This window comes from Eretmochelys imbricata, chromosome 27 (assembly GCF_965152235.1).
Source record: "Eretmochelys imbricata isolate rEreImb1 chromosome 27, rEreImb1.hap1, whole genome shotgun sequence".
Classification (NCBI taxonomy): domain Eukaryota; kingdom Metazoa; phylum Chordata; order Testudines; family Cheloniidae; genus Eretmochelys; species Eretmochelys imbricata.
Genome location: NC_135598.1, coordinates 1,390,169 through 1,404,407, shown reverse-complemented (window position 1 = coordinate 1,404,407; position 14,239 = coordinate 1,390,169). Strand labels below are relative to the sequence as shown.

Genomic DNA, 14,239 nt, shown 5'->3' with positions numbered 1-14,239 from the left:
CACTTGAAGAAGAAAAAACGGTTACCTAGCTTTTGTAACTGTTGTTCTTTGAGATGCGTTGCTCATGTCCCATTCCATTACCTACCCTCTTGCCCCTCTGTCTGACTTGTCGGCAAGAAGGAACTGAGAGGCGTGGGGCCGGTGGCGCCTTATATACTGTGCCATGAGTGTGGCGATCCAAAGGGCACCACATCCGGCCCTATGGGTACCACTAAGGCAAAAGTCTCCAGTCATGTATGTGGGCGCGTGCACACCTACAATGGAATGGACATGAGCAATTCATCTTGAAGAACAATAGTTATGAAAGGTAGATAACCGTTTTGTTTACTTGGTCCTGGCTCGGTGCAGGAGGCTGGACTTGATGACTTCTCGGGGTGTCAGAAATCAGGTCCTGCATCAGAGCCAGTCTCCCAGCACCCTAATGAGTACAGCTGGCCTGTAATAGGTGGCCTGATCGGCTTTGCCTGCCTGATCGGCTTTGCCTGCCTGATTGGCTTTGCCTGCCTGATTGATTGGAAAAGTCAGCAGACTGGCTCTTTGGCCTAGCAGTAGAAGCAGTTCAGCAGCTGCTGAAGCATTCCTGATGGCTCCTGCATGTTCCCTGCCCTGGCCCCTCACTTCAGGTAACCCATTCCGAATCCTCGGCTTGGATTCCTTACTTCTGACTCTGGCTCCGTGACCCTTGGTTCTGGCAGCTGGTCTCTGATTCTGGCTCTGAGGCATGACTGCCCATGTCTTGATCACTGATATGAGGACCTTTTGAGCCCTACATTTCTATGGCTCTATGAAACTCTGGCTCTGCAGGTGCAGAAGGGACATGTCTCTTGATTCAGGGTTTCAAACAAGGTGATCATTAAACATAGTAACACATTGGTTGATAACATCGGTTGACAATTTTATGAAATCTTCTGCTGCTTCTGTTTGTGTTCTCTGATTAGTAGTCAGGTTATTGTTGGCACAGAAGATACGAGATTACTTTGATGTGAATGCAGAATGGATTCTGTGCAGTAATACACTGCTAGAGCACTCTGACCTTAGAGGTCCTTGAACAGTATGGTTCATATGTTGGTGGTGCGTACGATTCAGCTCCAGCCAGGACACCTGTGTGGTGTTGGAGCAGCTGTGATCTGTGTGATCTACTTGTGAAGTGGCTTTCCCCCTCCGCCTCCCTCCTGGAATGCTTGTGGGATGAATAGGCTGCTTGAGCACCTGGAAGATCAGAAGAGCTCCCAGGTAGACAAAGTGTCTGGGACTCTGATTAGGCAGCGTTCACATGCCCAATGCATGGACACTGCATGGACACTGGCCGAGGTGGAGTGTGACCAACCAGACGCGGCCAAGTCACCTTTAGTCGCAGGCCATGCGGAGCAGGTCCTTAAAAGGGGAAGGGGCCATGTGCCCAGGAGTGCACTCACAAGATTGTACCTTCCGTGAAGGCCCTTTGCCCAGACCGCCTGGCCAGTGGTTCGCCGCGTTGCATTCCATCGTGCCTCGGGAAGACTTACTTTCATTGCACTGTCCATTGCTGTGCTGTGGAACACTTTCCTTGAAGGATCCTGACATCTCCAGTGCCTTGCCTGTCCTGGGAGCATGAGTATGCGAGTGTGTGTGTGACCCCTCTCCCCCCTTCTTTTGAGCTTAGCTATCAGTATAATAAACGTGTTGCTTTCTTCCAAACTCTGTGGGTCATTAGTCCTCCCTAAGCTTACTAGCTGGCCCAATTTCGGGTAACACTGTGGACGTAAGAGGAACTGCCACTAGAGGCTGGCAGGACCAGTTCTGACCTGGGAAAAGGCTTGATTCCGTGAGCCATTGACTCTCTAGAAGAACTTAAAGCTTTAAACCTTGGCTTCAGTTCATAAATTTCCACTTTTCTGACTTAAAGATGCTTCTTCCAGTGCTATGGTTTGAAAGGTCTGCAGGCACTGTTGTGGTTGAAACAGTCCTGGGCTTCGTGAGAAAAGCACCTTGGTGCACTCCATCACATGGCTTGCTGACTACGTGGCATTCTGTTCACTGAAACTAGACTGATAGTGACTAGAGGACAAAAAAGAAAGGAAGAAAAAAACCAACAACCTGAACAACAACAATGAACAAAAGACCAGGGAAACTTTTAGAAAGCATTTAACTCTTCACCCAAAGAGTAATTGCTAATTAATGTGACAAATAACATGGACAGTTTTCTTGCAGCCTTGATGCTGGTGTCATATAAGAAATTAGCTACTGCCAAGAGAAAAATAAGAGAACATAACCGAATGGGCAAAAGTGTGTTCAAATAAATTACACTTGTTAGTAATTACTAACCTTGTGTGGATTTTTTTTTTTAATATGGTCATTTTAGAGACAAAACCTGTATCAATTCAAGCAAAACTCTAATAGATACTAGAATTTTCTAATATGCTTAAATGGACACACTTTTTCAAAGATGAGTTTAATTGTTCCCCAGACATTCTAGTTGAATCCTGTTTTTTTTTCTTAAAAACTGGAATTCTGAAATTTTTGGGAGGAAAGGGAAGGACAGGGCTTGAAGTCAGATGTTCAGACAATAGAGTGAGCATGGGAAGAATAGACAATTTGAGTTCTGTTAGTTGCTTTGCAAGTCAATTAATTTCTCTGTGGCTTAGTTTACCTGTTTGTAAAATGGGGGTGGCAGACTGCTCAGTGGCAATGGGGTTTAATTCATTGTTTATAACGTGCTTTTTGAGTATCAGATGGCAGTTGCTATAGGAATAAGTATTTTAGAAGTGTTTATCATGTACTATGCAAGAGCTATCTGTAAACACTGAATTAATTTTAACAGAAAATTCTGTCAAAGCTACCGTGATACATACACACACAATCAGTTTCGTTTTTCCCAATTATAAAATGTATCTTTAAAACCTCACGCCTACCTTTGCTAAAAAATCTACTGGTTGGATAGCTAAGACTCCTAATTCAAAAGGGTGTTCAGTTCTGCATGTTTGCCTTGTTAGTTGAGATTCAATTAAACATATTTTTGGAGCACACTGAATCTAAGTGATGGCTACTCTTATGGCAGGTTAAATACTTAATCTACTGTCCCCTTCCAAACTTGTACTAAGAGAGTCCAGGGACAGAAACCTAGGATTGTTAAACATACTTTTATTGCACTGGAAAAAGGGAAATGAAAGATATGAAGAGGTGTCTTCAAATGCATCTTTTTAAAATGTCCAATAGGCTGATTTATGTAGCTGCCACATAAAGCTGTGTGCTTGACAAACTTTATCTTCCCATGTTTTCCTCTTGAGTATTTGGTCTTGTTTGACTGATCCCTTGGGTTCTTTCTTTCCTTTAAAAAACACTAGAGCTTGTACTGCTCTGGCTGACATTACGATGAATGATGAGCTATTCTGGGGCTGACTGCTCTTTTGAGACCCTTCCTTTATTCCAACCTCTCCATCTCTCCCTCTGAATTTTTTTCCTCCTCTCCACGCCTAGCTTTCCCTCAGATTCACTTTGGCAGGCATCCTCTCTAGTGTGTTCATAATTCCATCATTGTGACTAATCTAGCACAAATGTTTCCCTTCTGCATCTTTTTCGGAGGGTCTAAGCATGTCTCAGGTAATTAGCTGCAAACCATAGAGGAGACACTTTCAAAACTAGAGGTGAAGAAAAATGAAGAAACTTTCATACAGAGAAAGGCTGAACCAGTGGTTAGAGTGCTAGGACTTGAGGTTGTTTCAATTCCCTGCTCTGATGCAGACTACCTGTGCAAACTGGGCAAATCACTTAGTGTCTTTGTGCCTCAGTTTCCCATCTGTAAAACAGAGAGAATAGTTCCTCCCTACTTCACAGAGGATATGTACCTCTATAAAAATCAAGTTAGCAGTAATGTTAATGTATCCATTGCAAAGTTTACTGGGATGTTAATTGCGGGCCATTATGAAGTACAAAAACTACTTTGAAAAAGCATTAAGCTTTAAAACAAAATGAAATCCAAAAAATTCAAAATGAAGGCATTATCCTGATGCAAGAGATTGCCAGACAGGTTTAGGAGTCTCTCTCATGTTGACCTTTCTGGATTTCTCCACTGTAGAACATTTAAATAAATGTAAGATGATGTAAGATGTAGAACATTTAAATAAATTTAAGTTTAAGCGAGTTAAACTCCAATTGTGTGAAGGAAGCACTGGAAACCAGTGTCCTTTGTTCACACACTTGGTAAAACAGGGCATGTTTTCCAGCAGTAACCTGCCAATGTGCTTCAACTTGGACCTGGAAGAGCCACTATTGGTCTCCATGGCCCATTCCATCCTTGATGACTCTCATAACAAGGATGTTAGTTACTGCCAGTTTTGACTTTTGTGTTGTGGAAACCTATGATGTTGGAACTGGATTTAAACCAACTCATTCTTCATTGTGCTCAGGTCCACAGATCCATCACAATGAGTATTTCAGCCCCTATGCAGTTTGGGAGCCAACCCAGCCCTGGCAATGATTGGCAGCAGGAGAATGCCTGCCTCCTGAAAATCCTTCCAGTTTTTTCTGCCTGCTGGTGGCTTGGCCAAGCTTCCCTGCTGCAGAGCTGCCTTGAGGGAAATTCCAAACTTTATTTCAAGTTTTCAGGCGAACAATTCAGTAACGTCTCTTTCCAGTTCCCATCTGGGTCCTGTGGCTGTGTTTGAACTTTCAAAGGGAGTTGTCCCCTCATCACTGCTCCCCCTTTAGGGGTGTTTGCTGTGGTTGATATCCCAGCAGTCTTCAGGGAAAGCTAGGTGAGAAAAGCCAGAGGTAAAAGGAGGGGTCTGTGTCCCGCTGGGGAACTTGGCTGGCTCTGGGGGAGGATGTAGCCCAGTCACTTCAGGGTCATTTCACCTCACTCTCTTGTGCAGGAAGGGATGTAGGCAGGATTGGAGAGGCAGGCTCTTCTGAGCAGACAGTCTCCTTACCCATTTCCATGGACACCTCTATAGCAAGTATATATCCAATTCTAGAGCGGTTCCAGAAGATTCGGGACCTCCTTGCATTGTTTTGGAACTGCAAGAAGCCCACTATAGCATGGAGCCTTCGAGTATTTGGCCTCCTAGTACTGTGCAAAGGGATCACTCCATGGGTGCAGTCAGACAACAGGCACCTTCACGGCTTCATCTTTAAGGTCCATTCCTGGGAACATATCAAGTGAAGGTTCTGGCGCAGATAATCAACTCTTTTAAATGGTGGTCAGCCCAAGGCCATGTCCATAAAAGGATACCCATATGCCTTCTAGATCTCCTTATCTTCACAACCAATGCCAGCTTCAAGGGATGGGGAGCACATTTGGGAACTCATGCAGCTCAAGACATCTGCAATCAAGAGGAAAGAGCCCACAGTGTAAACTTCCTATAACTAAGAGCAGTCAAGCTGATGCTGCAAAGGTTCTAGTCCAGCCTAGAGGGGAACCACATCCTCAATCAGTCAGACAGCATGATTGTAGTTGCATAAGTGAACAATCAGTAGTGAACAAGAAGCCCAGTACTATCTGCTGAAGCGATGGAAATCATGCAGTGGGCATAAGAACGGCTATGGTGGGTCAGACTATGATCCATCTAGCCCAGGATCTTGTCTTCCAACTGTGGCCAGTGCCGGGTGCTTCAGAGGGAATGAACAGAACAGGGCAATTTACCAAGTGATCCATCCCCTGTTGTCCAGTCGCAGCTTCTGGGCAGAGCATTCTCTCCTCTCCCTCAGGGCAGTTCATGTAAAGGGAGACTGGCTCAGTAGGCATGAGGTGAAAAACTCTTGAGTGGTGTCTGAATAAGGAAGTCAGAGTTAATTGTCCCTTGTTGAGCCTGCCTTCACAAACCTATCTGCAAACCACATGAACTTGAAATGACCAAAATACTGCACCAGGCAGGTGGACTCCAGGTGCATGGGGACAGATGGCCTACCTTACAGATGGCCTCATGGCCTCCTCTTTGCGTTTCTATTATTAGGGAAAGTGGTCCAGAAGATAAAATGAGCTGGTGACAATAATATTGGTATTCCCACATCGGTCAAGGAGAGCCTGGTGTTCAGACCTGAGAGAGCTGAAATTAGGACTGCCACTACAGCCCCAGTGAGACAGGACATCTTCTCACAAGGTCCTCTTTTTCATCAGTCCCCAGCTGGCTGCACCTAACAGCCTGGCTATTGAAAGAGAAGTGCTAATGTCATTGGGTTTGTCCGCCAAAGTCAGGCCACTTCTTTCTTCTTTGCTCCAACCCCTCAGACAGAGACAAACACCTACAAGATCTTTATCAAGCTTTCTTACAGCTACAATGCCCACTTGCGGAAGTGAAGAAACAGATTGATAGAGCCAGAAGAGTTCCCAGAAGTCACCTACTACAGGACAGGTCTAACAAAGAAAATAACAGAACGCCACTAGCCGTCACCTTCAGCCCCCAACTAAAACCCCTCCAACGCATTATGAGGGATCTACAACCTATCCTGAAGGATGACCCAGCACTCTCTCAGATCTTGGGAGACAGGCCAGTCCTTGCCTACAGACAGCCCCCCAACCTGAAGCAAATGCTCACCAGCAACCACACAACACACAACAGAACCACTAACCCAGGAACCTATCCTTGCAACAAAGCCCCTTGCCAACTGTGCCCACATATCTATTCAGGGGACACCATCACAGGGCCTAATAACATCAGCCTCACTATCAGAGGCTCGTTCACCTGCACATCCACCAATGTGATATATGCCATCATGTGCCAGCAATGCCCCTCTGCCATGTACATTGGTCAAACTGGACAGTCTCTACGTAAAAGAATAAATGGACACAAATCAGATGTCAAGAATTATAACATTCATAAACCAGTTGGAGATCACTTCAATCTCTCTGGTCACTCGATCTCAGACCTAAAGGTTGCAATATTAAAACAAATAAACTTCAAATCCAGACTCCAGCGAGAAACTGTTGAATTGGAATTCATTTGCAAATTGGATACAATTAACTTAGGCTTGAATAGAGACTGGGAGCGGCTAAGTCATTATGCAAGGTAACCTATTTCCCCTTGTTTTTTCCTACGCCCCCCCCCTCCAGACGTTTGTGTTAAACCCTGGATTTGTGCTGGAAATGGCCCACCTTGATTATCATACACATTGTAAGGAGAGTGGTCACTTTAGATAAGCTATTACCAGCAGGAGAGTGGGTTTGTGGGGGGGGTGGTGGTGGTGGTGAGAAAACCTGGATTTGTGCTGGACATGGCCCAACTTGATTATCATACACATTGTAAGGAGAGTGATCACTTTAGATAAGCTACTACCAGCAGGAGAGTGGGGTGGGAGGAGATATTTTTTCATGCTTTGTGTGTATATAAAAAGATCTTCTAAACTTTCCACAGTATGCATCTGATGAAGTGAGCTGTAGCTCACGAAAGCTTATGCTCAAATAAATTGGTTAGTCTCTAAGGTGCCACAAGTACTCCTTTTCTTCTTTCTTCTAGAAAGTATACTTCTATCTGGACCAAGTTCTGTAGCTGGTGCATGGAATGTGAAGCAAATTGTAGTAATTCAGGAATTACAACTATTTTGTATTTTCTTGAAGAAGGCTTCAAAGGTCTCCAGTGCGGCCCTATTGCTAGTCAGATGTCTGCCTATAGTAGCATGATGTTTGCAGAGTCTCTGGATTCTCTGACACAGAAACCCAGGGTAGCCAGATTCCTTTAGCAGTCCGGTTAGCCAAGCAGGCAGGCAGGCCTCTGTTTTCCTAATGAGACCTGTCACTTGTGATGTGGGCCCTGACCAAAAAAAAAAAACTCCTGTGAACTACGGATGTCAGTATTTGTCCATCAAGGCTTTTTTTCTGATAGCCATCACGTCCTCCAGATGAGTGTTTGAGTTGGCAGAGCTTTCTGTGCAGGAGCCCTACTGCATATTTCATGAAGACAAGGTAGTACTCAGAACTCTGGAATCTTTTCACCCAAAGGTGCACTCTTCCTTCCATGCCTCCCAAGAAGTGATTCTCCCTCCATTGTGTCCACAGTTTTTTTCCACAGTTACTCTTGGCTACTTGACTCATGTTAAAAATATGAATGTTTTATCCTTTTGAAGAGGTGCAATGTTCAAAGTGTAGATGAATTTACATTCATTTTGCGAAGACATTCCAAACAAGAAAATCTTACAGAAGTATGATGTAAAATGTGTGAACTGTTCATAGTACTGTCTCTTCCTTCGCACAGGGGGAACACTTGTTCTTCTTCTACTGAGAGAGGAAAATACATATCATAGTTCAGACTTAATGTTGATCCAGTGAATGAATGAATGGGCAAACGTTTAACCTTTTGTTAACAATTCTCTTCAGTCTCACATCATGTATGTGGATTATCTAGATTCCCTTAGTGAAGCTCTTGCATCTTGTTCACCCTGGCTGCGGCTTGTTTGTTTAGCACCAGTAATGCGCTTGGTGCTGCACATACCTAATATGAGGATAATCCTTGCCCTGCCTGCTTTGCAGGTTTAAAGTTATGCTAGAGGAATATAAGACTCTATCCAGAGATTGGGACAACTTAGTTTCTGTGTTTAGTTATAAACTTGCTTCTTTTGGGACTTGCAGAAATGGGTTTTTAACAGGGAGAATTGTGGCTTGACGTAATGGGATGGGGATTGCATTCCATGAGTAGGGAGCAGCATGAGAAAAAAGGCACAGATTGGGGTAGCAGAAAGGAACTAATGAAAAATCAAAACTCATTGTTTGCAAAGCAAAGAGATCAAATGGGAATGTGCTGGGAGGAACAGTCATCAGTGTCTTAGGTTGCTTAGAAGGAGTCAGTGGAGGGATTCTGAGTCAGGGGAAATGGTTTCTGTGTTGTGCCTTGCAGGTGAAGCAATACAGGACAACTGCTTGGGGAGGGTGTGGCAAAAGTAGTTTAAAGCCACCTTCGTGTTGCTTCAATTCTTGGCATTCTGGAAACCGATGCAGCTACCAGAGGCTTTTCTAATTGGCTGCAACCTTATTGAAGAAGCCCATGGGCTATGCTATAGCCCAATGTAGTTCAGAGTTTCTATGGCACTCACTCCTACAGAGGCTCCCCTTCCAGTATGCCCTCTACCAAGCACCAGGTGGGGCAGCATAAGTTGACTCTTTGTATTTTCTGTTCTAGAAGAATTCTTCCCTAGCCAGTTGTGGAACCTATATGGTCTCTCTATGCTGCTTGAATGACATATATGGGCCTGAGCTAGAATTGACCAAGGGTGCTTGAGATGTGGTTCAATCAGGTTATGGGTAAGCCAGGCTCAGGGCCTGCTATAGAAAAGTTATGGCTGTGCAAGGTGACCCCGTGAAAAGTGGGTGGTGAAGCAGCCTCACTTGGTGGGGCTCATGGTGGCAACTACCGTTGTGCTCCCCTGGTGGAATCTTTAAATGTGAGTGGTGAAACATAGCTCTCTCCCCCCTTGGGATAAAGTCTTCTGGAGTGCAAGTGGTCCATTTGCACCTCTTTGGACCAGCTGGGGGAATCTGACTCTATACTTTTCAAGGATGTGTGTCATTTTTGTGCCAGTGACTCGTTATTGTACTGGGACCCCTTAATTTGTCTATATTTATGCCTTGCAAACATGTCCCTCCGGGTCACCTTATTACCCCAAATGCTCCTTAATGACAGTAGCTTTGTCTTGTTTCCTTTCTGTAACTGAAGAGAAAATTTCAGTTAATATGTTATATCATGTTCATATTCAAAGGCAAACTGTTTAGGAGAATGCATACTTACTTTAATTGTGCATTTGTGTGTTTTATTTAGTAAATTGTATCCTTCACAAAGTTCTTAGCTCTGTGTAAGTCATTGTTTGATTTGTCCCTGTAGGAGCCATATTATGTCCGATGCATTAAGCCCAATGAAAAAAAATCATCACAGCTGTTTGATGAAGAACGTTGCAGGCATCAAGTGGAATACCTTGGACTTCTGGAGAATGTCAGGGTCCGACGGGCAGGATTTGCCTACCGCCAAACATATGAAAAGTTTCTTCACAGGTGAGAAGGGAATTAGTGCATGCTTTTTTTGAGATGTTTGCCGGCTTTCTAGGCTATTGGTTGAGCTGCACAATCTAATGATTTGCCTTCACTATGATCTGTAAATATAGAATCCTTTAGTCTGGTGATCTTTAGTCATGAATGGTACACATATTTTTTCTTTTTTGAGCGCACACTAGTGGCTTGGATAAAACACTGTTGGTCACAGAAGGGTGCTGGCTGTTCAGCCTGCTATGGCAGCAGATGCACAGACTTGAGGAGTGCGTTCTTCATGGCCTACCATTTTCCACCCTTTATAAACAGCAGGGATGAAAACCCCATGACCCCAATTAGACTGAACCAGTGTTCTGTTACTGTCTTAGTATCGTTAGAATTAATGGACAATGAGGATCCTCCCCACAAAAATTAACTCTAGACACAGAATTAAATAGTGTCTTTTGTTTTCTTTTCTAAATTTTCTTTTCTAAATTCTAAATCTTATATTTTGGAGAAGTATGGAAAGTTTCCTTTCCTGGGGGAGAAAAACACTTTTCAAATATGGAGTGACATTACATGGGTCAGAAAGGAAACCTTTGGACTCAGTGAATTTATAAATAGAAGGTGGGAGGATAGGAATGAGATGATATGACATGACCCCATGAAAACATGATTTTTGATGCATGCTGCACTCTGTATTTATTAGGTAGAAATGTTGCTTAAGCTAAGGGCTTGTCTTCACTACCGGGGAGATAGACACTGCTGCAATTGATGCAACGGGTGTTGATTTAGCAGGTCTAATGAAGACCCGCAAAATCGATGGTAGAGAGCTCTCCAAGAAGAGTAAGGTAAGTCAACGGGAGAGCATCCCCCATCGACACAGTGCAGTGAAGATGAATAAAGTAGCTGGGGTGAATAACGTAGCTGGAGTAGTGTAATTTAGGTCGGCTTACCCTGGTAGTGAAGACAAGCCCTAAGGTTTCTTACCATGTATGTAAAGTACTGTGCATATCTAGAATTTCATCATCTTGCTCGAAAGAACGAGGAGTCCTTGTGGCACCTTAGAGATGAACAAATTTATTTGAGCGTAATAAACCTGAAGCAAATACTCACCAGCAACCACACACCACACAACAAAAACACTAACCCAGGAACCTATCCTTGCAACAAAGCCTGTTGCCAACTCTGTCCACATATCTATTCAAGGGACGCCATCATAGGATCTAATCACATCAGCCATACTATCAGAGGCTTGTTCACCTGCACATCTACCAATGTGATATATGCCATCATTCATCACGTGCCAGCAATGCACCTCTGCCATGTACATTGGCCAAACCGGACAGTCTCTACGCAAAAGAATAAATGGACACAAATCAGATGTCAAGAATTATTACATTCAAAAACCAGTTAGAGAACACTTCAACCTCCCTGGACACTCAACTGCAGATCTAAAAGTCTCAATTATTCAACAAAAAAACTTCAAAAACAGACTCCACCAAGAAACAGTAGAACAGGAATTAATCTGCAAACCATTAAAATAGGCTTGAATAAAAACTGGGAGTGGATGAGTCATTACACTAACTAAAAACTATTTCCCCAGGCTAATTTTCCCCCTACTGTTACTCACACCTTTTTGTCAACTGTCTGAAATGGGCCATCCTAATTATCACTACAAAAGTTTTTTTTTCTCCTGCTGATAATAGCCCACCTTAATCGATGGATCTCGTTAGAGCTGGTATGGCAACCCCCATTTTTTCATGTTCTCTGTGTGTGTGTGTATATGTATCAGCAGTCTGTATCAACAGAAACAACCAGGAGTACTTGTGGCACCTCAGAGGCTAAAATTTATTTGAGCAGAAGCTTTCATGGGCTAAAGCCCATTTCATCAGATGACACACACTCACTCACTCACACTCTCTCTCTCTCTCCCCCCCCCCCACTGTATTTTCCACTACATGCATCTGATGAAGTGGGCTTTAGCCCATGAAAGCTTCTGCTCAAATAAATTTTAGCCTCTGAGGTGCCACAAGTACTCCTCGTTTCTGCTGATATAGACTAACACGGCTGCCATTCTGAAACATATCATCTTGCTAGTGGATCATTGAATCGGTTTTGGTTTTTCATTCATTTGAGCAAGTGAGAAACTGACCCTGAGTGTGGGAAGAATAAGCAAGTGTTGGAAAGAAAGAATTGGAAGAACTGCTGTTCTTAATGACTGATATGGCTTTGATGGGATTTTTCCAGTAGCTGAAGAGTAACAGAAGAGTATGGTTCAACAAATAGTATTTACTGTATTTCATTTTTGTCATGAACTGTCACTTTTCAACATCATACAAGTTTAGGGCTTGATTCTGCCCTCAGTCACACATGCACGTTATCAGGAATCCATTAAAATCCGCTCTTATGATTGCACAAGAAGCTACTGTTTAGTGGATATATGATAAGCTCTTGTATGTCTGAGAGCAAAACGAAGCTAATAGCTGGAAAATTAGATTCATGTATAGCAATTGGTATGACCTTTTAAACCTTTGTTGCATTGCTTAGCCCTAACACACTTGATATCTCACTTTATTAGCAGAAGTGAGAGAAACAATAATTAACATACTGTATTCTGACCTCCTCACTCTCTTTAGTTAGAACTTATATTCAAGAAAGCTCCCACTGCAGTCACAGTGAGTCTGGTTATTTAAGAACTGAGTAGAGATCCTAGAACCTGGCCAAATATCACTTTCAGTAAAGTAAGATCAAGCATATTTAGATCAAGCCCACAGTCAATCTGTTTTCACTGGCATCCTTCAGGTAAAATGCATCTTGAAATCAATACGTTGTCATTAAATGCTTGTGTGTTGCATTATTGGTTTTAACATCTAAATTGCCAAAAATCTTATGACTTGGTATTTTGTGGGGACGGTGGTGGCCAGGAAGCTTGGTTTCTTGAGGATATAATCGAACACTTTTCATTGTTGACATTCCCAGTTCTAATGCCTCTTCTAAAGTAACATTAAGTGTGGCATGAAAATAACACTGGAAACCCCACCAGCTGAATTGTTGTGATAGAAATATTGCACTTCATGTTCAACCCCGAGTTTATCAGCAAATATTATGTCTGAATTTCAGGAGACTTCCATTGAGGATTGTAGGTTTTAGAAAGCAACCTTTCTTCTTTCTGTACAGTTTCCTTCTGTAGTTTAAAAATGAAGGGGAGAGAAAAACAAAGGAGTGCAGACAAGGATGTTTAATGTATGGATGACCTTGAAGGCTGTTGAGATCTTTAGGCATGGGGGAGGGGAAGAGCTATTCTGTCAGGCAGCAGATTTATTCTGGGTCCTGCTTCATTATATTTAGCAGTAAAGTTTTGGGATTTTGACTTGGTAGGGGATCGGGGTCATGCTCTTTGCCTCAGGGAAGGAATTAGTGAGCTTGCATTGCACATGCTGCTGGAGAGATGGAAAGCCTGCAGCAGTATTCTGGCAATGTTAATACTACCAGTTGTTGCATTAAGAGAGAGTGAACGTAAAACTGCCCTGCATTAAATTGATACCTGTAATGTTGTCTAAATGTTGGATCTCTTTTGTTGATGCAGCCTTGTCTCTTCTGGGGATTTTAATTTCTCTCCACCTCTTTCATAAAATATTCCTCCACCTTGTTGTACAGGTTTTAGATCTGACATTTTATTCCTCTTGTCTGACCCCATCAGGTCTGCTTAATAAAAGACTGATTTGTTCTGTCACCCTGATTGTCTTTCATCTAATGTGAAATGTCTAAGGTGAAAGATTTTTCCATTTCATGTTCCAGTGAATTAATTATAGCAGAAACATTTTTCCACTGGGAATAGAGAGCAGAGATCTGAAACCAAACGCAAGTTTTTTGGTATGTGTGTGTAAAATATTTAAGTACTGCATAATATTTGAGAGTGAGAACTCTGAGCCCTTCCAAATATAAATGCAAAATCCTTTTCATCGTGAGACGATGAGGGATATTTTAAAAATATCAGCTTTTATACACTTTAGCATACTCTTAATAAACAATCATGTTGTGCCTTCCATTACCGTCTGTCACTGATATACTGGGGCCTGCTTCGAACCATGTGCTACAGCAGGTTTTTTGCTGTCAAGTTTGTTCAGAGGTTAATTTTAATAGAACAGTGACAGTATTGTATATATTTTAGTCAGTTTAATACTCTCTTTTTTGTTATAGAATGAACCCCAGCAGCTTTATATTAGACCCTATTTCCTATAAAAAGGTTTTCTAAGGTTGTGACACCAGATTTGTGGTTGTCCATCTAACATTTATTTCTGAATTAGCTTG

At 42.8% G+C, this 14,239-nt stretch overlaps 1 protein-coding gene across 1 annotated transcript in view; it reads left to right on the top strand.

Moving 5' to 3' along the window:
- MYO1D (myosin ID) overlaps positions 1-14,239 on the top strand; it is a 375,367-nt gene that overhangs the window by 153,742 nt on the left and 207,386 nt on the right. Inside the window, exon 15 of the mRNA XM_077806564.1 lies at positions 9,786-9,952. Within this exon, the coding sequence (XP_077662690.1) occupies positions 9,786-9,952 (167 nt within the window). The remainder of the gene's footprint in view (positions 1-9,785; positions 9,953-14,239) is intronic.